This window comes from Oryza glaberrima, chromosome 9 (assembly GCF_000147395.1).
Source record: "Oryza glaberrima chromosome 9, OglaRS2, whole genome shotgun sequence".
NCBI classification, from domain to species: Eukaryota; Viridiplantae; Streptophyta; class Magnoliopsida; order Poales; family Poaceae; genus Oryza; species Oryza glaberrima.
Genome location: NC_068334.1, coordinates 10,969,442 through 10,993,718, shown reverse-complemented (window position 1 = coordinate 10,993,718; position 24,277 = coordinate 10,969,442). Strand labels below are relative to the sequence as shown.

The 24,277-nt window shown below is 43.0% G+C and overlaps 1 protein-coding gene across 1 annotated transcript; it reads left to right on the top strand.

Moving 5' to 3' along the window:
• Positions 1 to 18,309: 18,309 nt before the first annotated feature.
• LOC127784032 (L-ascorbate oxidase-like) lies at positions 18,310 to 23,900 on the top strand. Its single transcript, XM_052311211.1, has 2 exons — positions 18,310 to 19,269; positions 22,623 to 23,900. Exons 1-2 carry the CDS (start codon positions 18,475 to 18,477, stop codon positions 23,586 to 23,588), a joined length of 1,761 nt encoding a protein of 586 aa, XP_052167171.1. The 5' UTR covers positions 18,310 to 18,474; the 3' UTR covers positions 23,589 to 23,900.
• The last annotated feature ends 377 nt before the right edge of the window (positions 23,901 to 24,277 follow it).

Sequence of the window (24,277 nt, the reverse complement as noted above, 5' to 3'; positions counted from 1 at the left end):
TCGATTAGTTGAGATACACTCTCACCAGTTGAGTACTCTTTGTTAAAGTGCATAAAACAAGGTGTTAGTATATTACTCGGATATGTTAAAAAAAAGACATAAAACTAAAAGATGTACAATATAACGCATATTGTAGTATTAAAATATTGGCAATGGAAAAGACCAAAAAACTGATAAATATTATGTTCCAAATTTCTATGTTAACTATTGGGCCAAGTATATATATCAACAGATGACATGGATGATATGTATAGTGCAAAAAGAAGATAGACTTCCAATTAGACATGAATGAGATGTCTAGCGCAAAAGATGCATGTTAAGACTGGACCATAAGCTACTATAACCTTTTCACGAAGGGCAGACCCTAACTAAAGTGAACTTGTGAGCCCTAATACCCACATGCTTTGCAAATCAATTCAATCTCCTACATATAAAGCGTTCCAAATATGTATTACACATTTCCAAAGTAACCATCACGTGGCACATTTCCAAAGTACTACGTGGCACCCTACAAATGCTTCTAAACCATCACGTAGCATGCATTCAATTACATTAGAGAAAATTTTAAAATTCTAAGAAACATTAGAGACAAGTTGATGAAAGCGATGGCGAGCTATGTAATCGAATGAAGGTGACTGAGAGTTTCAGTCACCCGCACGTACGACAAAGTCCCGCTCCATGATGATGCTGAGAGCACAACGCAGGAGAGCCTGTCGACGGTGGTGGACGCCATCAGCCCGGCGAACCACGGCTGCAGGAGCAGCATCTGCGATGCCGGTGTGACGAGACATGTCGTTGCCTCCATTGCCACTTTTTGGACGGTGAATGCGTAGGTGATCATCGCTGCCAATGCCAAACGCGCGTTACGCGCCGCGGCTGGCAAGAGAGCTTCCTATCCGTCCTGACGTGACATGACCGGTCCACAGCTTACAGATCGGTGCTGACTTAGCGAGTCAAAGTGGTCAACCAGTTGTATCAGCAGAAACCGCTTTCTAAACCACCGAAAAATTCGATTTGCACTGGTTTTTGAATATAGAGGGGTTATATCCGGTATTGCAGTCGAGGGAGACGAATCAATCAAAGTCGAGGGAGACGAATCAATCAAAGAACGCACTACTTCAGGAAGGTAAAATAGACTTATTCCAGCCCAAAATCTTGTTTCTTCTCCGGACAATTCGTAGAAGGAATAAGTTCATCTAAGGTCCCTGAACTTGTCAACTAATCCGATTTTCGTCCTTAAACCCCAAAACTAGATACAACGGGTCCCTCAACTATTAAAACCAGTGCATATAAGGTCCCTCGGCGGTTTAGATGGTGGTTTTGGTTGATGTGGCGTCTACATGGCTATTTTGACTCGGTCTTCATCTGACGTGGCGCTTACGTGTCAATTCGATCTAGAAAAATAATAAAATCTGTGGGACCCACATGTCAGTTACATAGAAAAAATAATTTAAAAAATTGGGGCTCACGTGGGCCCCACATGTTATTCTCACCCTACCCTTCTTCCCCATCTCCCCATCTCCCCTCTCTTTCGTCTCTCTCCCCTCACATCTCTCCAGGCGCCACGGGACGGGGAGGTTCGGCGGCCGGGCGGCATGGCGGCGGCGGCGCAAGAGAAGGGGAGGGCGTCGGCGGTGGGAGCGCTGGGCGGGGTGGGGGGGAGCGCCACGGGAGGTTCGGCGGCCGACGGCACGGCGGCGACACAAGAGAAGGGGAGGGCGTCGGCGGCGGGAGTGCTGGGTGAGGGCGGAGGGAGCGAGGCAGCCGGCACACTCCGGGTTCCTCAAGGGCCACCGCCTGGCCATCTTCTGCCTCGCCTCGGGCTGCTGCGGGCGGGTGGTGGTGAGCGGGTCGGAGGACGCCACCATGCGGGTGTGGCGGCGCGACCCACCTCGACTCCATCTCGAATGATTGGAATATGATGGTCAGCACCATAGTGGAAAAAACCGGAATGATTGGAATATGATGGTCAGCAGTTCAGCATAAGCACAAGTAGCAGCTCACATACGCATATATACATACAAATATACATGGTATAGATTTTGCCTGAACTATCATGAACTATATATATCATGTTATAGCGCCATGCTTGCCTTGGCAGGCAGGCCGACGAAGGAGAGACTGGGCGCGTGGTTCGGGGGGAAGACATGCTTGTACAGAGGCCCGATGCGGTTGTCGGTGAGGAGAACAGTCTCCACCTCCTCCTCGCTTCCCTTGTAGCTTGCTTGGTCCAATTAATACCTCTCCTCGTCTCCCCAGCTAGCTTCGCTTTATAGGTGCTCGAGTTCCTCCGCTACCTCGATCAGTTCGGCAAGATCAAGGCACACGCGCCAACGTGCCCCTTCTTCGGCCACCCGGCACCACCGGCGCCATGCCTTTGCCCACTCTGCCAGGCGTGGGGAAGCCCACGCGCCGTTCTCCTCGCCGCCCGCCCTTCCTGTCCACGCGCCGGGAGGAGAAGATGAAGGAGGGAGAGGGGGAGAGAGGAGGAAGAAGGCTGTCCGGCAGAGAGAAGACGATGGGAGTGCGAATGACATGTGGAAGCTACGTGGGCCCCACCATTTTAAAATTATCTTTTGGTGTGCCTGACATGTGGGCCCACAGTTTTTATTATTTTTTAAATTAAATTGCCACGTAAGCGTCACGTCAATGCCATGTGGGACGAAGACCTAGTAAAGGGAGCCACGTAAGCGCTACATCATCCAAAACCGGTCACAATACTGCCGAGAGACCTTTTCTGCACGGTTTTGTAAGTTGAGGGATGCATTGTATCCGGTTTTTTGGACTGACGATGAAAATCAGACTGGGCGACAAATTGAGGGACCTAAAGTGAACTTATTCCTTCGTAGAAAGTCGCTAGGCCCTTTAGCATGGCCCAGCCCGCGAGACAAAGCACATCTACGGACTGGGCCGTGGGCTCTCACGGTAGCCCCACCAGCCAGTCGCGGACTCGGTGACGACAGCGCCGGCTGTGTGCAGTGTGACGCACCGGCAGCGCACGTGAGCGGGCTCGCTCAGCGCGCGAAAGCGCAGTGCAATTGTGCAAAGCGAGATGCGCGACTACAGAGGCTACGCGTTCCTATGCCACGGTCGACGGTCAAGTCCAACGACGGCGCACGCATCCCGATTTTCTACGGCGAGACAGCAGTTAGGGCACCCGCAATGGTTATTTATAGGCTCTCTACAAGAGATCTATATCAGCATATTTTTCTACTTGGAAGAGATTAAATGAAGAGAGAGAGCAAAGCTATCTACTAACCGGGAGATAGTCTATAGAAAAAAACGAGGCAATAAATTAGAGAGCTATAGATACCCATGTAGACATACCATTGAAGTAGTTTACTATTAATCTAGTCAGCTTACTTTACCATTGTGGGTGCTCTTACAGCCTTAAAAAGTCACGGGCCGATCCATTTTTCTTATCCTCGCAATTTCATGGCAGTTATCATCTGCCAAGTTTCTACCGTAACAATTAATTTCGGAGCAGTTACTAGTATGTTTTTACTCTGCCGTCGGTTCCTCTCGGACAGCGCCGCCTTCCTGCCACCATGAGCCGGACGTATACGGGCACGAGACGGCGCTCGTCAGCTCATTTTTCCTGCTTTCAAAGTAGTAAAAGAAAAAAAAAACTTGTAAAATCCATTCAATCAACGACACTACGACAGCACCTTGATCATATTTTTGTTTTTTAGATGCTCTAATGTGTTCCAGGTGGATCTAATATTAATATGTTCTTCATCTGTTCCATCTTACTCCTATGGTTAGAAGATCAAAACCGTTGCTTATAATTTGTTCTTTTACTTTAGCTTATTGAAAATTAGCTAGCATTACTGACTTTGGGGATATTTTTATTTGGAAATAATCCTAATTGCCCCCTAACTATTGCTGCCGTTTGAAATAACCCCTAAACTCAAATATCAAACATTTAACCGAACTTATGAAACCGGATGAAGTACCCGGCCCGCTTGTTCAATTTGAAGCGGTTTTGGTACAACATCACATACATGTGGCAGTCCAGTCAGCAAAATAATATTTTTAAAAAAAATCTATAGATACCTATCAACGACTCTACTAAAGCAGCCAGACACGGCTGGGGGGGGGGGGGAGGGGAGGGGCTATCGGCCTTATTTCTCTCTTGCCCCCTCTCACCACGATCTCAGCAGTGCGAGGCGGGCTCTGATCGACGAGGTTGCTTGGGCGAGGCGGGCATCATCCGTTGCCGCCCCTCTTCCTTTCTTACCCTAGATCGACCTCGGGAAGGTGATGCGGACACCAGCAACTCGACCCTCACCATCGCCGTCACTGTCCCTCTTTCCCTGGATCGACCTCATGAGGCGATGTGGACTTCGGCGAGACGGGGCCTCAGCTGCCACTACCGCCCCTCTTCTCTGGCGGCACGATCTGAGCATCGGCTCAAGGTCCTCACTGAGCGGGGGCTGAGTCCTCCACGGTTCTAGGTGATGGAGCTCCCAGCCGCGCTCGCCGCTGACCGGAGGCCCCTGCCCGCCACCGACCGGAGCGTCCTCCTAGCCGCACCATCCAACGGCAATAGCACAGAGAGGGAGAGGGAGAGAGAGCGCGTGCGGGGGGGGGGGGGGGGGGAATGTGACATGTGGGCTCTATGTATATATGTGTTTGTCAGTGTGTGTGTGTTATTTTTGCTGATTGGTGCCATGTAGGACCAAAATCACGTTGGATCTGATTGGACTGCCACTGCACGTGTGTCATGTACTACTAAAACCGTTGTGGATTGAGCAAGGGGTAATTCGTCTGGTATCAATAGTTCGAGGTTTAAAATATATGTTTTTGTGGTTCAGGGGTAATATAAACTGTCGCAATAGGGGTAATTCAGATTTAATTGTTATAGTATGTATGATTCTTTTAGCGTTTCAGCTATTTTTATTGTTTAATAGGTAGCTGGGATTTATCCCAGCACTTTTTTTTATTTTGTATATACTTATTAGCTATATATGTGGCTTGTGTGAGAGGATGGGAAACAAAAACATTTTCGTTATAAAAAAGGACTAGCTAGGATAAAATTATTTTGCTTCCATGGATTGTCATTGTGTCAGGTATTTCAGTACGCGCTCCGGATACACACTACAGAACTCAAACTGTCAAAAATGGTTGCGACCTTGCGGGCCTGCGGAGTTGAACACATCAATCCGTTGATATTTAGGCGATCCATATGTTGACTCTTCAAAAGTTCCCAAATTAATCTCTTTTCTTTTAAAACAAAATCTCCTGTTGAATATTTAAAAAGTTTGGCTTGTTGCTATCCAAATTCGCCAAGCTTTCATTGTCGGCAGTGGCGCCTTCACATACGGCTATATATATGCATGCATGCTGACAATCTGCGTCAAAAAGCTTTTCTTTAGATGCCAAAAAAAATTTTAGATGTCAAATTAACCAGGCTTTCATTGTCTGCAGCGCCTTCACATATGGCTCTGTTTGAATCTTATAAAGATGGGACGAAAATTAAGTGTTTTATGTAAAACGAGGTGGTAATAACTTGTGATTAATTGAGTTTTAATTATTATAAGCTTAAAAATAGATTAATCTTATAATTTAGAACAACTTTCATATAATTTTTTTTTTGCACGAAACGTACCGTTTAGCAATTTAAAAAGCGCGCCACGAAAATCTAAAACTTTATATCCTCTCTGTTGGGTTCTTTATCTCTCCTCTGTTGGGATCTCGAGCAGGGCCTATATATACGTCAATATTAGCTGTACTTTTTGGCATCTAAAAATGGTACTTTTTGACCATTCGTAAACGCGAAGAGATTACTCACCATATCAAAGGCAATTACGCGCGCGGTTGTTACATACTACATCATATCAGTTACAGTTCCTCCCGTTTATTATTTTTTTCCGGCTTGGAAATCCCTTACGTTATTTCGGAACAATGTACGGGAAATGAAAACGTAAGCAAGAAATTATTGGCGTGGAACTACTGCATTAGCATATCCAAAATAAATGCAGTGTTCCTAATTCTCACAACTGATCGAGCTAGTAAATTGTATTGCGTCAGTACATGAGCCGTGCAGACCAACTGTTTTTTAACCGTGCGTACACTCCAGTACTAGTATTTTGTTTTCACCTACTCTGTCGCGTGAAGCTAGCATAAAACGTGCCCTGTTTCATGAAATGTATATATCATCCATCTGCCAATGAGCGATGCTGTTCTTGATTCGGTCTGATGATCGTGCAGTTGCTGGCGGCAAGGTGCAGCTAATTAAAGATATTCAATTAAAGACTTTTCCTATCTAACAGGATTGCTTGCTGTGATGAATTGAACAGTTCTCCCAATTCTTGGAGAAGGATGTATATGTAGTTTTTTTTTTCTATCATTGCTAAAAATGATTTTTTTTTTCAATAGAAAAAAAAAGAACACCTTTTCTAACAAAAACCGCGTCCAGAAAAGTCATTGAACAGCGAATCCATATAATAGACGCGAAAAGCTGCAGGACGAGGAAAATAAAAAGAAAAGCTGGAAAGTTCTTGCGGAGAGCTGTACAAGTTATCCCTTTTTCTAAACCCTTGTCGGTTTTTAATTTGGTGAGAACATGAGGGATTCTTGTCGAGAGACTCACTCCTATACAATCAATATGGCATGGCTTCGCAGATGACCAAAATATCATCACTGCTGCAGTGGTGATAACTCGACGCTTACTACTCCCCCATTTTAAATGCAGTCATGATTTTTCACGTCCAACTTTAATCGTTCGTCTTATTTAAAAAAAAATTAAAAAAAATAAAAACATAAGTCACGAGCAAAGTACTATTCATGTTTTATCATCTTATAAAAAATATTAATTATAAAAAAATTTTAAATAAGACGGACGATTAAAATTGGGCACGAAAACTCATGGTTACACTTAAAATGGGATGAAGGGAGTATTACGGATGATGCTTTGACAAATTGTGATTCTCATGTAGTGTCAAACTACGCGGATTGGACTAAGTTGCGCATTAAATCGGAGAACCATTTCGAGTTGTAATAAGAAGTAAGAATTGTTATGAAACTATTATCTCCTGCCAGAGATAAATATGGGCTCATACCAAATATATGTAAACGTATCCTAATATGACTTCCTATTATGAGTATATATATTGAGAGAGAGGGTTTGAGAGGTTGGTTGATGTATCCGCATATAGTTAAAGCAATAAAGCTGTGATGCCCCTCGCTATATCCGAGTTCATCTACTATATGATTGTGTGCATGAGATCGTCGTTTTCTACTACAGATCAGCGAATAGGCCACTAGTTATTCAACACGTTATCGGCACGAGATTGCTCGACGCTAATCCTAAGTGTATCAATTGATTTCGATACTAATTAGATTGATCTGTGATATGTACTGCTTGTCGCCGGCCAACACGACCGCCAGGCCGGTTTGTCGTTCCAATATGTTTTTGTTATTAGATTGATTTCTAATTTACACATTGATGCGCTGGTATTTTCTTTTTTCATGCCCGGATGATGGCGAGCCTCGTGATGCAAATCGCCGAGATGGTACGGTGCGGTTGCTCACCGTCCGTGCAAACCACCTGGACAATTTGACGTCAGGAACTACGCGACTTGAACCATCTGCCTCGGCCGGCTGGATGGATTACAGGCCATGGAGGCACGCGGCACGCCGGTGCGCTGTCGCCGTGTGGGTCAGTCGGCTGCGGTAGTACGGCACCGCAAGGCTCAGCATGCAGGAGGCAGTACCGATGTGGTGCACTGTGCAGATTGGTTTTCGTATACCAATCTGATGCATGCAAGGAGGATTAGATTAACATGCATCTACACGCATGCATGTTGCATGCATACAACTGATATATGCATATATCCTTATAGTACTACTACTAGCCTGACACTAATCAGATTTATTTTCATGATTAATTGTCTTGCATGTACGGCCGGAGCTGCATGCCGTGGGCTGTTGAAGATTGTTTCTGGACTCTAGCCACGCGCACTGCACCGGAGCCGAGCGCCTCGGCTATGGTCCACATCGACTCCCCCGGGAGTTCCCTTGTGTAAAGCAGAGCGGCAGCTGCATATCGGACCGGCTACCTTTACATCGGATAAACGAGATCAGTATTGGTTTCATTTATTCTAATACTTTATAGTAGCGAGAGTAATATGCTATATCATGTCTCTAGTTGTTTTATTTTCTCGCATGAATAGATGTATTTGTCCGGCCTTTGCGCCGACTCTTCTCTTGTTATATCGCCGACCACGAAGTTCGGCACCACGCGCCCGAATGCGCTTACCGTGCACACAAGAAGGTGCACATACATAATCCGTTGACTTGAACGACAGAGTGTTGTCCCGAACGACGACACCTAACACTCAGTAACACATGACACCACCTAGAAGTTGTCGTCTTTCTGGCTAACATAGTCGTTAATCTATAAATATATTAACACACTCGTCATCGCCGATCTTATGGATCAGCGTGCTTGGGACACTGTCGGTTGTGACTTGTCTATCTGTATGAAGTAGATGGTAACAAATCCGAGTCATCGGCACCTGCATGCGCCGCGCCGCCGCATGCACGTAGCGACATCCTGACGCCACCGCATGACGTCTTCCCCTTTGTCAATGGTTGCCGAATCAATCTAGAGACTTTCCCTCGTCGATCCGCCATTTGAAACGCCGACTCGACGGCCTTTTGAGGCCATCCACAATGCAATTGACTGCCGTCGCTTGTAGCGACGCCGAGGAGCTTACGCCCACCTCCCCTCGCCGCCGGTACGCACGGCATGCCTCCCGCGCTACCGCACGTGGCCGGGACAAGGGTCGAAGCCACCGTGAGCGCCCGCCGTCGATAGCCGTCCGCCATGCCGGCCTGTATGCCGAGCCGAGTTTCATCGACACGTAACATGGAGTTATGATTATCGGACGCCGGTCACGGCCTGATGCCAACGAATACCGGTGTCGGTGCTACTAGATGTTGCACCGCCGCTCCGCCTCTGACCATGGCAACTTGCCATAGTCGTCCATCTCTACCGAGGGCTCACTAGCACGTTTGCCATTGGTTCTATCCGTTGTCTCCATTGAAGAATGGCAATTGGATCATACCTCACCCACTTCTTGTGGGAGAAGGTCGTAATAGCCTATTGGGCAACATATGAGATGGGCTGGCCAGGTTTTCAAGCTAGCCAGTATAAGGAGGTGGGCCAAGTAGAAATTGGCCTATTAAAAGGAGTCGGGCATGAACCGTGAATTTGGTCCGAAAACGGCATTTTATTTCAAAAGTCCTTGGTTTCCAAGGCATTATGCGGAACTCGGAAATTATACGCAAAAGTCCTATGGGACATTAGAAACTACGGGAAATATACATTCGCCATTTCTATTTTGAACCTTCATGAATTGGGTTTACGCCAAATAGAGAAGAATTAAGGATTTATACCTTATTCCCGTATTTCTAAGTATTTGCTTTAACTATCTAGTTAGTTTCTGGAATAACCATAATAATCCTAGAAACAATGTTTTTAGGTATATGAGCTTCCATAAATTTGTGAAACTTTAGTCTTAGTACCCCTTCTGGAAGCATCATATTTTTATGGTTTATTTCCTAGCAATTGTTTGTTTGGGGATATTGATCTTTCCGTGGGTTAGTAATTCTGGAAATTACACATAGACCTTTGAATAACAGAAAATCATGCTCATTGCTAGGAGTGTAATAAAAGGTGTGCGTAGGAAACCAGTCTTTTCTATTTTGTACTTGTTTTGTGAATTTTATTTACATGAAGTAAACCTGTAGAATGTTGCATGAAAGAACATCAAGCTGGCTGCATGTAGCAGTTTTTTTTTATTGGGCAAATGAATATACATTTTCTCTTTGTCGAATCGGTGCCACATTTTTAGAAGGCACAATTATATTCTTAGCATAGAATATAATTATATACACTCATCATGAAGAGTGAATACTGACTTAGAGATATTTTATTAGTATGCGGCTATCACAGAAGATGAGCTCCAAGTAATTTAAAGATTAATTGTGTCAAAGTAGATACAATATCATCGAATTTACGAATATCTAGACGAGAAGTCTATATGCCAATATGCCCTGCACCAAAATTATCTATCAAAAGACTATGTACCTATGCAGTGTCTATAGTTAATTTGATTGATAATGTTATGTCCATCTTCCACGTATAAATGACTTTACAAATGAAGTATTGTTTTTATGGATGTATGTAAATTATTTTGAGTAAATTGGTCAATTGCATTTAAAGCAATTTTGGCCTAGATGCAACATGTTTAGTTGTTAGAATTGATACACAAGAAGTTGTATTACTGTCAACATGTGCATTTGCATGCATATATATGACTTATACTATTAATATGTTCATGAAGAACATGCATACTCAAAATTTGTGGAAGGAAAGGAATTTGGTGTATTTGAATTTCATGTTCAACTCAGGGGGAGACGAATAGTAATGACAGCAATCTTGCATTCGTTCTTTTGAGATAGTACTTTACATACACGAGTTACATTATAGTTTAGATTAAGTTCAATATGAAGAACATGGTTAAGCTCATATAAAGCATCTTTATCTTTTGCTTTATGCATAGAAGCTTCTGCATTACCTATATTGCATTTTTTTTACCTGTAGTAATTCTTTAACCTTTTGTGGAATAAAATTGTGAATTGTATGTCTAACATTGAATCTAAATATTTGTCTTGCCTATTATTTGAAGCATTTTTGGCGAATGTATTCTTATTATCCAGTAAGCCTCAATCAACCATGTAGGTTGATAGTTCTAAGTGCATTGATGTCATATTGGCATACATGTAAAGTTGTTTACTTATGCACATGAACAATTAGATATTTATGTTTAAGCATTTAAGCTTAAACATATCCACCTGCAACCACATTATTTCTTTTAGAAAAGTTGTACCATGAAGTTACAACAAATATGTGGGTTTCACGACAAATATTTTGTAAGTTTTCTTATGATTGGCGTGAAAAGGGGGGAGGAATATGTGTATTTTGCAAATTCATTTCAGAATATTTGCAATAAAGGAGCATAAGAAATTGTGGATATGTGGCAGGATGTTATAGGTCAAATGCTAGAAGCAAAAATAGCCCAAACTATTAGCGAATCTTATTTGGGATAATTATGAATTATTGTCACACAACGAAGTGTGTTATTTATTGGCCATTGAAAATTGTATATTCATCAAGGAAGTATGAAATTGTATATAGCTATTTGAAAGCTATTGGTTTACTTGTAGTAAACAATATCCTAAATAATTAATGACCTTGATCAAATGACACCTCATTTACTTTAGCATAATGAATAAAAGTTAGACATGTCACCCAATTAATTTATTGGCATATTCAAGGAGAATAAATATTCTCGTAGAATAATGTTTGGGTGATTTGAAAAGTTCCATGATGGTTAAACTATGTTCATAGATTAATGTTTTATTGTTATAATTATGTTCTTGAAGACATCATGAAGTTATATAATACTAACACATCCATCTTATGATCATATCTATGTTGCATAAATATAAACAAGAAGTTTATTGATCCAACTTAATTCAAGAATTGAATATAGTATGAGTAATTGGATCAAGTCTTGGGCAAATAAAAAAAAGCTAGAAAATAGAGAAATTTTGTCGACTAGTGAATATTTGTTTGGGCTTCATTGTCGCAGAATAATAACCCTCTATGAATTGGGATAACCTACAGTATTAGGGATGTGCAATTTTTCATGCCATTGCATTAATTTTTATGTTAGCTCACTGCATATAATATATTTTCCCCCTTTATTTTGTATAAGTGCGTATTCAATGAATGAACATTTCCCTCATATATCACCACCATAGCATACATATATGGGCCTCCACATGAAGTTGGGGATACAAATGGACCGAATTCCATTAATCCCGTGCCTATGATAGGGGATTTTTGTGATATGCTATTAGATAAAGATCGAATATCGGCATCAATGGGAGAAAAGCCCATGTGTTAAAGATGCCTTATATTTTCAAGAAGAAAAAGATCTTTATAAGTAAGAATAACGCACAAGCCAAACTAATCTAGAAGGTTTAGTTTATTCTCCTGTAAGCCAGAAGTGGGAGCTTGCCAGATAATTATGAATTAAAGGAGTAATCAAAAGTTATATTTACTTGTAGTAAACTTTCTGCTAACAGTGATATACCCCGGGTTTTGAATAGTATATCCACAAATGCAGAGTGACATGTTAGTCAATGTTCTAAAATCTACGGGGATGCCTTCGGATTCTAAGATCTAACGACTATTGTCAATGTACCCATTAATAACTCCTTACAACTCTTGTAGAGTAATCATCATGAAGGTGAATTGCCTCATGAAGAGGTTCATCATGAAGATGAAAACCCAGAATTAAAGTGCGCACATCTATCTAATTCTGGGATGTGGAACAACCATACATCTTATGTTTGGGAAATGACTAAGATATGGTTTATAATGAATTAACCTCACGGAATGAGTATGTGGAGAAAAGAATAGTTGTCGACAACATCGCCTCTATGATTGCTAATATTTCTCTAATGAGAATCCGGATCCGGAACCAAAGTCCATGGCAGAGTTGCATAGTAGCACTCATATCGGGTCTATTGAAGAAAACAATGAGGTTGAACCATAGTCGCTAAATAAGTCTATGTGAACATGGAAGTTCAGACTTAATAGGAAATGAAGTGGTGAAAAGCGAAGGTTCAATTGGTCATGGAAAAGACTGATATTCTCCTTCTATGAATGTATTAAATTCCGCTATATATATCGCTGGCAAAAGGCATGAATGAATAAATGATATGCAGTTTATGGGTTATGAAAATCCATATGAATTTTTCACTAGAAAGAAAACAATTTCGCAACATATATGTAAATCTCATACTAATTAGTGTCATGAAGCACACTATATTCTCATGAAGAGAATTGCAAGACTCGTAGAAGAGTTTATGATGACTCACGAAGAGTTTTTCTCCTAGAAGTGAGAATATTTCTCATAGCAGAGAAAGTGACTTCCAAAAGAATAAGTTGATCCCTGTAAGACTATACTAATGTATGAATTACCGGTTAATCTCCATATAACACCGATAACTCGTACTCCCATAAAGTGGATAGACCCGCCGTTCAAACGAATGAATTGGAAAATCACATCCACTAGCATGCAAGTGGATCGGTAGTTTTCTACATACTATGAAGGTGTAAGAATTTATATATCATGAAGATATACTTATTGATGGTATTTGGCAATCTTATTAATTCCCCTAATGCCAAAATATAGACCGATTTATGTCACTTTAAGTGGTTTAAGCTAATTGTTAAAGATTAGTGGAACAATCAAATTGGTAATGATTGATAAATCCACTAAGAGAAAGTTGCATAATATTTAACCTCTTGTATTGAGCTAATTATTTTATACATACCGCATATGTGTATCGTTGCAACTTATTTTCGCATAGTCCTCCGTAAGGATAAAACTTTGTTTGTATTACATATTTGAATAAGTGGTTATACATATTGCTTCTATACGTTGATTTATTTCTCATGTTTATAGTAGAACTTATGAAATAAGTAAATGAAAGATTAAACATTGTGGTAATTTTATTATCATTGTTTTACACATTAATAAAAATGTGGTTATGACATTGGAACGTGGAAGTTTCAACGGATGTCTTATCGAGGGGGAGCATATATGCTAAACATCGATTATCGTACTTAAGACTTGGAAATCTTATATTTGATTTACCAAGAATTAATTAAGTTAATTATTGTTTTGATAATTTACCTTGAAGGTTACTACCGCTATATTGTTGTGTTAATCCAAGTTGATTAATATAATAAAGCATATAGATCATTAGCTATTTATGAATCTTAAAGATTATACGATCAAGAAGATCGTTTGTCGTACTCTTTTTTCCCTTAGTGAGTTTTTACTTGAATATTTCTCACGCAAGGTTTTTAACGAGGCAATAAGTGCAATATAACTAGCATGTACAATGTACTCTTTTCTCCTATCCTTTTCTCCCACTGGGTTTTTGGAAGGAGTTTTTAATGATACATGTGTATAGCGCGGTATTCGCCAAAGGGGGAGTGTTATGAAACTATTATCTCCTGCCAGAGATAAATATGGGCTCATACCAAATATATGGAAACGTATCCTAATAGGACTTCCTATTATGGGTATATATATTGAGAGAAAGGGCTTGAGAGGTTGGTTGATGTATCCGCATATGGTTAAAGCAATAAAGTTGTGATGCCCCTCACTATATCCGTGTTCATATACTATATGATTGTGTGTATGAGATCGTCGTCTTCTACTACGAATCAGCGAATAGGCCACCAGTTACTCACCAAGAATCACACAATATATGTGTTGAGTTGTGATCCAAATTCATTTGCACTTAATAAAGGCCAGCTTCTGCCGTAGCGGAGCGAAGGCTGAAGCTGGCCCATTGGGCTGTGCGCCTGGGGACGCCTGGGGGTGCGGGGGCGGAGCCCCCGCGGTACGGATCATCATCCCTTTTTAGGGTTCCACTATATATATACCTCTTGTAAGCCGCCGTGCGGCGATGTAACCTCACCTCAGATATAGTGAAGATATTTTGCTGGCTGGCGCCCGTGGTTTTTTCTCTCCTATTTTGGGAGGGTTTTCCACGTTAAATCTCGTGTCTTTTGTGATTGATCTATTGTTCTTTATCGTTTGTTCTCCTATCGTTTCCTAACAATATGCTCGTGCTAGTTTACATGATATCGTGAAACAATTAATATAAGGACGACCATTTCTGCTACGAGAGTATGCATGCATGCATGCGTGTACGAAAAAACGAGCCAAATGGACGGAAGTGGATTTTTTTTCCCCTTGAAGAACACATCTTATCGTTTTTTCATAGCATTTAAAAAATTATCAAAAAAATTAAAAAAATTATCAAGATAGATCAATATATAATATATTTTATCACAAAGATGTAAACAATTTAAAACAAAAAAATAACAAATTTGATTGCGAATAACGTGTTCCATTCATAGTTAAATTTGTTAGTTTTGTTTCTATTTGTATAAGTTAAATCTAATAATGCATGTTTTGTGTAGTGGCATATTACGTATTTTTACCTTTTCTTTTTCAATTTTTAGTATCTTTTTAAGTCAAATGTAAAATTGAGAGAACATCCCCTTGGTAGGTAGCACCTAAATACTTCTTCCTTCTAAAATATGATTTGATCCATTATAAAATAATGAATTTGGATATAAACTTTATCTGTATTAATGTCATTAGTACAGAAAAGATTTTTTTTCCATGCGGTCAAAATGCATTTTTCTGTGCGGAGGTCCCGCCCGTCTGCACCCAGGTGTCTGCGAAAATCCATATTTTCGCGTGGGGCGGTCCAACCGCGCGGGATAATCCATCTTCTCGTGCGGCCAAGTTAAGTGGACCACACGAGATAATCAATTATCCCATGCGGTTAAATTATACCGCCCGCATGAAAAAAAACCGAAAAAGAATACAATCAAAAAATCTAAAACCCTAATCCTAACCCTAAAATCGCACGGCGCCGCCGCTCGTGGTCGCCGTCGTCCTCGTCATCGCCGTGGTCGCGCTGCCGCCGCTCCTGGCCGCCGCCACTCCTGAGCCTGCCTCGGCCGCAACCGGGCGCCTCCTCCTCCTCGTCATCATCGACGCGGTGAGGATCCGGCCGGTCGCCAGCCGCCGCGCCGCCTCCGCCTGCTCCTGGTCGCCGCCTCGTCGGTGGCGGCGGCGACGAGCCAGGCGCCTCCTGCGCCCGTTGCGCTCGGTGGGGAGGGGAGGAAAGGTAGAGAGAGAGGAGTGATCGAGGGAGAATAAAAAAAGGGGAAGAAAGAAGGTGAAAATTTTGAGGTGAGTGAGAGGGAAAAGAGGGAGATGTATTTTCACGTACGGTCGATTTTTGCGTGTGAGCCTCTTAAGGATTAGCACGTGAAAATAGATGGCCGATTTTTACAGACGCACGTGAAAACAGAAAATAGGAGCTCCTTGTGTAGAAAAATCTTCTATGTAGTGTAGTGTGTATTGTCAAATGAATGATCAAATCCTATTTTGGGATGGTAGCTAGGTACTCCACGAAGCTGCAAGTGACATATGCCTTCATCTTTACACGGGCGGCGCGACTACATATGCAGGGCATAACCCCGCAAATGACCATCCCGCGGCAGCGGACAGCGTCCGCGCGCGCGGCGCACAACGTGACGCACGTAGCCTATAGGAAAGCGACGCGAAATCAAACACCACCTCTTCCTAGCCGCCGCCGCCGCTCTTCGCCGTCGCCTCCGCCACTGAATTCTAGCTCGTGTCCTAATTTTAACCGAGGCACCAACTCAGGGAGTGTTTAGATCTCATCCTAAAATTTTACACCCTGTCACATCGAACGTTTAAACATCTACCTGAAGTATTAAATATAGGCTAAAAAAACTAACTGCACAGATTGCGACTAATTTGCGAGACAAATCTTTTAAGCATAATTGCTCCATGATTTGACAATATGATGTTACAGTAAACATTTGCTAGTGACAGATTAATTAGGCTTAATAAATTCGTCTCACGTTTACTGACGGATTCTATAATTAGTTTTTTTATTAGTGCCCGAACACCCCATGCGACACTTATATAATATCTGATGTGACAAACCAAAAGTGTATACCCCTAGATCTAAACACCCCCTCAAACGTGCACAAAACGTCGCTTAGTTAATACATATCGCACATTCCTATTTGTTACTAGTATTAGATACTAACATTATCCCCACACAACTGTAGTACATATATATTTGTCAGAGTTATGGATAAGGCATACCTCCTATCCTATTTGTCAGAGTTATGGATAAGGCATACCTCATTATCACCAAGTATACTAGATTGGCATACCTCATATACCACGATATGTTTCTATATGTGATAAGGAAATGTACAAGATATAAGATATATGGAAAATAACCTTACGGGCTGGAGACTATCAGAGTCCCTACTCGGAAAGGATAGGGACTATTCTTTATCGTGCAGGTTTCGTTGTCTCTGAGTTCTAGTTAGAGACTAAGGCAACTCACGTGGTATAAAAGACGTACCCCCGGAGGGGTTCAGGATCAATGAATCGTAGCGTCAACACATCCATCATAGTTTACGAAGCCGAAGGACTCAAACTGAAGCCGCCGGGAGATCTCGTCGAATAATCTCGGCAAAGATCTCGTTGGTATCTCTGTTCTCTTTGTACTCTGTGATCTTCCATATCAATATCATATAAACTAGATTTGGGCTATTATCTTACGAGAGGCCTGAACTAATATAATCCTTGTCTTTTGTCTGTTTTGATGTTGTATCGTGTAGATCCTCGTACCAATGTACCCTAATATCCTATTTATCCGGTCTACGGGTATCCCCGTCGATAATATCCTAATTAAACTAGCTAGGGAAAACAAATCCCGGCCCATTTGATCTTCCTTTCAATGATTAATTTCTCGATTATCCATCGATTCTGCATGCACGTAGTAGAGCTGCCATATTTAAAGTGGAAATAGGAGATTTGCACTAGCCTGGGTACAGCGTCAAAAGCTGAAAAATTATGCAGCAAACAAATTTCAACGATTAAACTATAAATCGGTTGAGGTCTGAAAAGGAAGACCATGTCATAAGAAATGCGCAACTGGTAAAGCACAATTGCGTAGAGGTCCCTAATCAGTTTCCTTCATCCTTCCGCTCTCTTCCTTTGTACATCTATTTAGAATTAAAGAGTACTAATAACTTATTCTAGAAAAAATTATATAGGTTAGAAAACAAATTGCTTAGGAAAGTTTGGAGAGTCTGCGAGAAATTATAATACTAAAAGTTCTTAAAACAAGACCCAGCTAGGACCTGTTTTGGAAAGTTTTAGCTAGCGAGAATTTATATAGAAACCGGGAAAAACAGTTTCTGTACTAGTTTATTGTTTGGATTTTATAACTATAACTTCTCTATTCTCATAATAATTTTGATTTTACGAGAAACTGTCCCATCAAAACATGCCCTTAATTACTTTAAGTTTTAAAAAATATGCCCTTAAATTAATACCAAAATGTGCGGTTGGGGCTCTACTCTTCGTTTTATGGAGTATATATATATAACTATTTTTTTGAATTGCCAACGGCCATGTGCTTCTTGTCTGCTAGGCGGCTGCACCAACCCTCTGAAGAAGTAAAGATAGCACCGCGTCCTCCAAAAAAAAAAAAGAAACAAAAACAAAAGGGAGCATGTGTGCATAAAAGGCAGAGGAATCAATCAAACAGCCATTCAACGTGCAAGCGCGTCGATCCCATATCGCACATATATATACACATACATAGCAGGGGTTACACAATACCATCTCCAAACATCGAAAACCCAAGCTCGCTCGCTCATCGGCGAGCTCCAAATCCACCTGTGTAGCTCAACAGGACGCACACGCAGAGCAGCTAGCTACCAAAGCATAACAAACAATGGAGCTGCGAGCAAGAGTGAACATGATGCGGTGTAGCCACCGCCTCCTCTGCAGCCTCTTCCTCGCCGCCGCGCTGTTCGGCGTCGCCGCCGCGGCGACGCGGCGCCACGACTGGGACATCAGCTACCAGTTCACGTCGCCCGACTGCGTACGCAAGCTGGCCGTCACCATCAACGGCCACACGCCGGGCCCCACCATCCGCGCCGTCCAGGGGGACACCATCGTCGTCAACGTCAAGAACTCGCTGCTGACGGAGAACGTCGCCATCCACTGGCACGGCATCCGGCAGATCGGCACGCCGTGGGCGGACGGCACGGAGGGCGTCACCCAGTGCCCCATCCTCCCCGGCGACACCTTCGCCTACACCTTTGTCGTCGACCGCCCGGGCACCTACATGTACCACGCCCACTACGGGATGCAGCGCTCGGCGGGCCTCAACGGCATGATCGTCGTCGAGGTCGCCCCCGGCGCCGCCGGCGACGGCGAGAGGGAGCCGTTCAGGTACGACGGGGAGCACACCGTGCTGCTCAACGACTGGTGGCACCGGAGCACGTACGAGCAGGCGGCGGGGCTCGCGTCCGTGCCCATGGTGTGGGTCGGCGAGCCGCAGTCGCTGCTCATCAACGGGCGGGGAAGGTTCGTGAACTGCTCGTCCTCGCCGGCGACGGCGGCGTCGTGCAATGTGACGCACCCGGACTGCGCTCCGGCGGTGTTCGCCGTGGTGCCCGGGAAGACGTACCGCTTCCGCATCGCCAGCGTCACCTCCCTCTCCGCGCTCAACTTCGAGATCGAGGTACGCATACAAGCTGATCATCCCCCATCGCCATTGCCATTGCCGCTATTATATATTCTTTACTTATCACCAAAAAAAACAAAGTGAAAAGCACACACGTTGAAACAAAAGCACATGCTACTGCATAAACCTCGCTTTCGATCGATCTCGATTCACAGAAAAATTACGTGACACAGATATAGTAGTGATGGATCAGAAACGCACGGGGTTTTCCGACTAGCTCCACGAGATGATGGTAGCTAAACGATCTGGCTTTAAAACCTCACTTCTTTTAATTATTTAATATAGATCTTTCGTTAATATTCGTGTCTTTAGTGTAGTGATCGATTCACATATCCCCAAATTAAGTACAAATTGAGATGGCGACGCTGGGAGTATGTAGTACTAGTTGGTTAATTAGCATGTCTAACATTTGCCATGCAAATGAATGGATGGAAACGACCACATGCACGAACTTGGTTGGAAATTGGACATTGGGTAGCTCTCGCGTGCGGTCAACCGGGTGAACCCTACAAGATTGGGTTTTCGCCCGCCGTGGCATCTCGACCAGATCGAGAGATGAGAGATCGCCCAAAATCACGGTCACATGTTCGAAGAATCGCACCAATATCGAGACAGACGAGCATCTTTTACTTGTCCCGGCAATTGTGCCACTGCTCAATATTCCGTAGGAGTAGTATATTTTTTGTACTACAATATATATATAATCCATCATGTTTGGGAGCGTCTGCGAGCAAATCTGCAAGCAAGCTGGTTGATTTCGTCAATGGCGAAAACTGTAAGCAAGCTGAATAGGCTGAACAAGTTAGCTGAATAGTGGGGGATGATCCTGACAACCTAATTTGGGCCCTAGTTAGTTGGTGTTTGTACTTGGCTTTGGCTGCATCAACTACGTGACAACGAGTTTAATTACTTGGTAATGCCATCCAACCAAATGTGTTGACTCATATATCGAACATTGACTTGGGTACTACGTAGTATATGTACGAGACTAGCAACTCGTCATGGGCTCATGGCGTTCGCAATGAAGCTTCCTTTCGCTGTCCACCGAATACTTTCCGATTAATACGCCTACGTAGCTTGACTTTGACTATTACTCCATCTATTTCATATTACAAGATTTTCTAGTATTATCCACATTCATATAGATGTAATAAATCTTGATATACATAGTATATGTCTAGATTCATTAACATATATATGAATGTAGACAATGTTAGAAAGTCTTATAATACGAAACGCAGAAAGTATTTTTTAAAATATATCGTTACTAGATGATTTATAAATAGTCACTACTAGAAACTATTTCTGCAGGCGGCTAAAATTGGTCTGTCCATTGAAAACTATTTGAGGCGGCTAAACTAGTTGTACAAATATACAAACTAGAGTATTGTTTAAGGCAAACACGTAGACCAGCCGAAAATGTCGGCAGCATAGTTTAGTGTAATTTAAACAACCACAAGAACAGATAATAATAGTGTACTTACAAGCTTACACTATAACCAAAGTAATTAGCCGTTAACCCTATCATGACAATATCACGTATGATAAGGTATACTAGTTGCAGTACATAAGTACAATCAACGAACAATCATATGATACGATGGCCCGTGATTTGCGTGAGATGCAAGAGATGATACACATGCCGGCCCCTACTTCTTGGCCGTGGCGCCATGTTCGAGAAAGCCTGCAACCGCGTAGTATGGGCATAAAAAATTCAGCAATGTGTATAGCTTGGTCAGTTGATATGCATCTCGCTTGGAAATTGCTTCGAGGCACGACAAACTGAACAAGTGGGGAACGGGCAAATAGCATATGCATGCAGTACACTTCTCCGTATAAAAGTATATCCTCCATGCATGTAGGGAAAAGTAAGAAATAATTAAGGCTCCGTTTCACTTACATAGAGCAAGTCTAGTCGTACCGCCCAGTACTTACTCCAATCTCTATTTATACCATAGTAATAAAAGTATTGTTTTTTAAACAATTATTTTTCTTCTAGTGCCATGCTCTCTCTCCTAACATAAGTAGCTGTGCATGGGATTGAATTAATGGTATTGCTTAATCTTGCCTTCGAGCGCAAGTAGAGCCGGCGCTTCAACAATCGCCCGCTGGTGCCTTCTCTCTTCTACATCTCATTATTAAAATCGATATAGCCGGCTTGCAACTGGTTATTGTACCTGCTCTTAAGGGTTCTTTGATTTGTAGAAAAAGTGTAGGAAATTTAAAAGATTTCAATCCTATGGAAAAATTTCCTATTAAACCCTTTGAAACAAAGGATTGAATCTTATACTATCCTTTAAAATTCTTATGGAATGAGTAATCCTATACTATCCTTTAAAATTCTTATGAAAGTTAGCAAGAGGTCCAACCTCTTGGAAAAATTCCTTTGAGTCTATCTCTCTCATCCGATTCCTGTGTTTTTCCTGTGGTCCAATCAAACGGTCATTCCTGTGTTTTTCCTGTATTTTCCAATCCTCTTTACACCTACATTCCTGTCAGAATCCTGCGTTTTTCCTATTCCTCCGTTTTTCCATTCCTTCGATTCAAAGGGGCCCTAAACGAGATGAATCATCAGCCCTGACAGCAAATGTTGAGTACTCTCTCCGTCCAAAAAAACTTAAACTAGAAGAGAACTGCCTCCGTCTTAAAACAAGCCCCTCCGTCTCAAAACAAGCATGAGATGGGACATAATTAAGTACAACAAATATGGAGACAGAGGGAGTAACTGCACTAGTTGTGTTAGAACCATTGGATGTCGGCTGTACGGCTATAATATCTCCGTGCACGATACAGTAGTGTAGGAAAGTGATTTTATCCCTCGAGAAGATATTCACTCGTTTCGTACATGCCACCTAAAATAGTCGTCAAAAAATTTTAAAAAAATTGGCAACATACATTAATATGGAATATATCACTTCACAAACATTCACATTCAAATTCAACTTGTACAAGTTGTAACAAAAATAATAAATATAGCTGCAAATGTACGATAACTATTTTCAGTTTAATTTATTCTTTTTGTTGCAACTTATAGAAGTTGAATTTGATCCTGCATGTCTGTAGAGTGATATATTTTATATTAATACATGTTATCATTTTTTAGAAAAAAATAATAATTATTAAGATGACATGCAAATCCACATCCGTAGCGTAGCATATATATCTCTAATGTCAAGTATTCACACTGTAGAGCTCAGAATTTTCTCGCCGATTTAGTAAAACAGATGATTAGTGACACAGTAATCTTAATTTTCTGAATAAGTCATAGACACAGTAAAAAAACGAGTTACAACTTGGTTAATCCGTGGTAATTGAACGATTAATTAATAATGTGTTAATCAATTCCGCAGGGGCACGAGATGACGGTGGTGGAGGCCGACGGTCACTACGTGAAGCCGTTCGTGGTGAAGAACCTCAACATCTACTCCGGCGAGACCTACTCCGTCCTCATCACCGCCGACCAGGACCCCAACCGCAACTACTGGCTCGCCTCCAACGTCGTCAGCCGCAAGCCGGCCACCCCCACGGGCACCGCCGTCCTCGCCTACTACGGCGGCCGCCGCAACAGCCCCCGGGCGCGCCCGCCCACGCCGCCGCCCGCCGGCCCGGCCTGGAACGACACCGCCTACCGCGTCCGCCAGAGCCTCGCCACCGTCGCGCACCCGGCGCACGCCGTGCCCCCGCCGCCGACCTCCGACCGCACCATCCTGCTGCTCAACACGCAGAACAAGATCGGCGGGCAGATCAAGTGGGCGCTCAACAACGTCTCCTTCACGCTGCCGCACACCCCGTACCTCGTCGCCATGAAGCGGGGGCTCCTCGGCGCCTTCGACCAGCGCCCGCCGCCGGAGACGTACGCCGGCGCCGCCGCGTTCGACGTGTACGCCGTGCAGGGGAACCCCAACGCCACCACCAGCGACGCGCCGTACCGGCTCCGGTTCGGCTCCGTCGTCGACGTCGTGCTCCAGAACGCCAACATGCTGGCGGCGAACAGCAGCGAGACGCACCCGTGGCACCTCCACGGCCACGACTTCTGGGTGCTCGGCCACGGCGCCGGCCGGTTCGACCCGGCGGTGCACCCGGCGGCGGCGTACAACCTGAGGGACCCCATCATGAAGAACACGGTGGCGGTGCACCCGTTCGGGTGGACGGCGATCCGGTTCAGGGCGGACAACCCCGGCGTGTGGGCGTTCCACTGCCACATCGAGGCGCACTTCTTCATGGGCATGGGCATCGTCTTCGAGGAAGGCGTCGACCGCGTCGGCGACCTCCCGCCGGAGATCATGGGGTGCGGCAAAACCAGGGGCGGCCACTGATGATCGTGTAGTAAAACTGAAATTAATTACCAGAAGCTAGCCGTTCGATCGCCATTGATTTTTATCACAATTAATTCTTTTGTTTTGGATACTATCTCGATCATATGGATGCATGGTAGCTTCCTAGCAAGTTAATTATATCCATATTAGTGTTTCACACTTTGGTAGTTACTAGTTAGGTCCATATTATTTCACACTATGGTGTGTAATTTGCAATGGTGAAAATGGTGATTTATTACTGCCAAGATGTACAGTAAAAAAAGTAACAACGGTTCAAATAAATGAATGTGTTGCCTCTATTTCAGAATTTAATTACCTGGAGTCTTCTGATAATCTGAACCAGTTCCAATATATTGGTGCATGTGTTAAGCAGAGCAGATGGAAGAGTAACTACCTCCTTTGTTGACTAAGCATGATATCAATAGCAAATAATGATAGCAGTTAGCAAGTATAATTAACACTGAACGGTTTCTAAACCAAACCATGCACGTGCTTTCTTTTAACAGATTCTGTGTGCTCAGGGAACTTTACAGAAATACATCTCTCTTTTCTTTTAAGTTGTAAAGGATCTCTATCACACTGGTACCACGCGGTTTAGATCTAAATACTCCATATGACACCGGCCAACTTTTCCCTTGTAATCATCCTGCTGTCAGAATATCTAGCTGATCTCTAGTACGTGTTAGGTA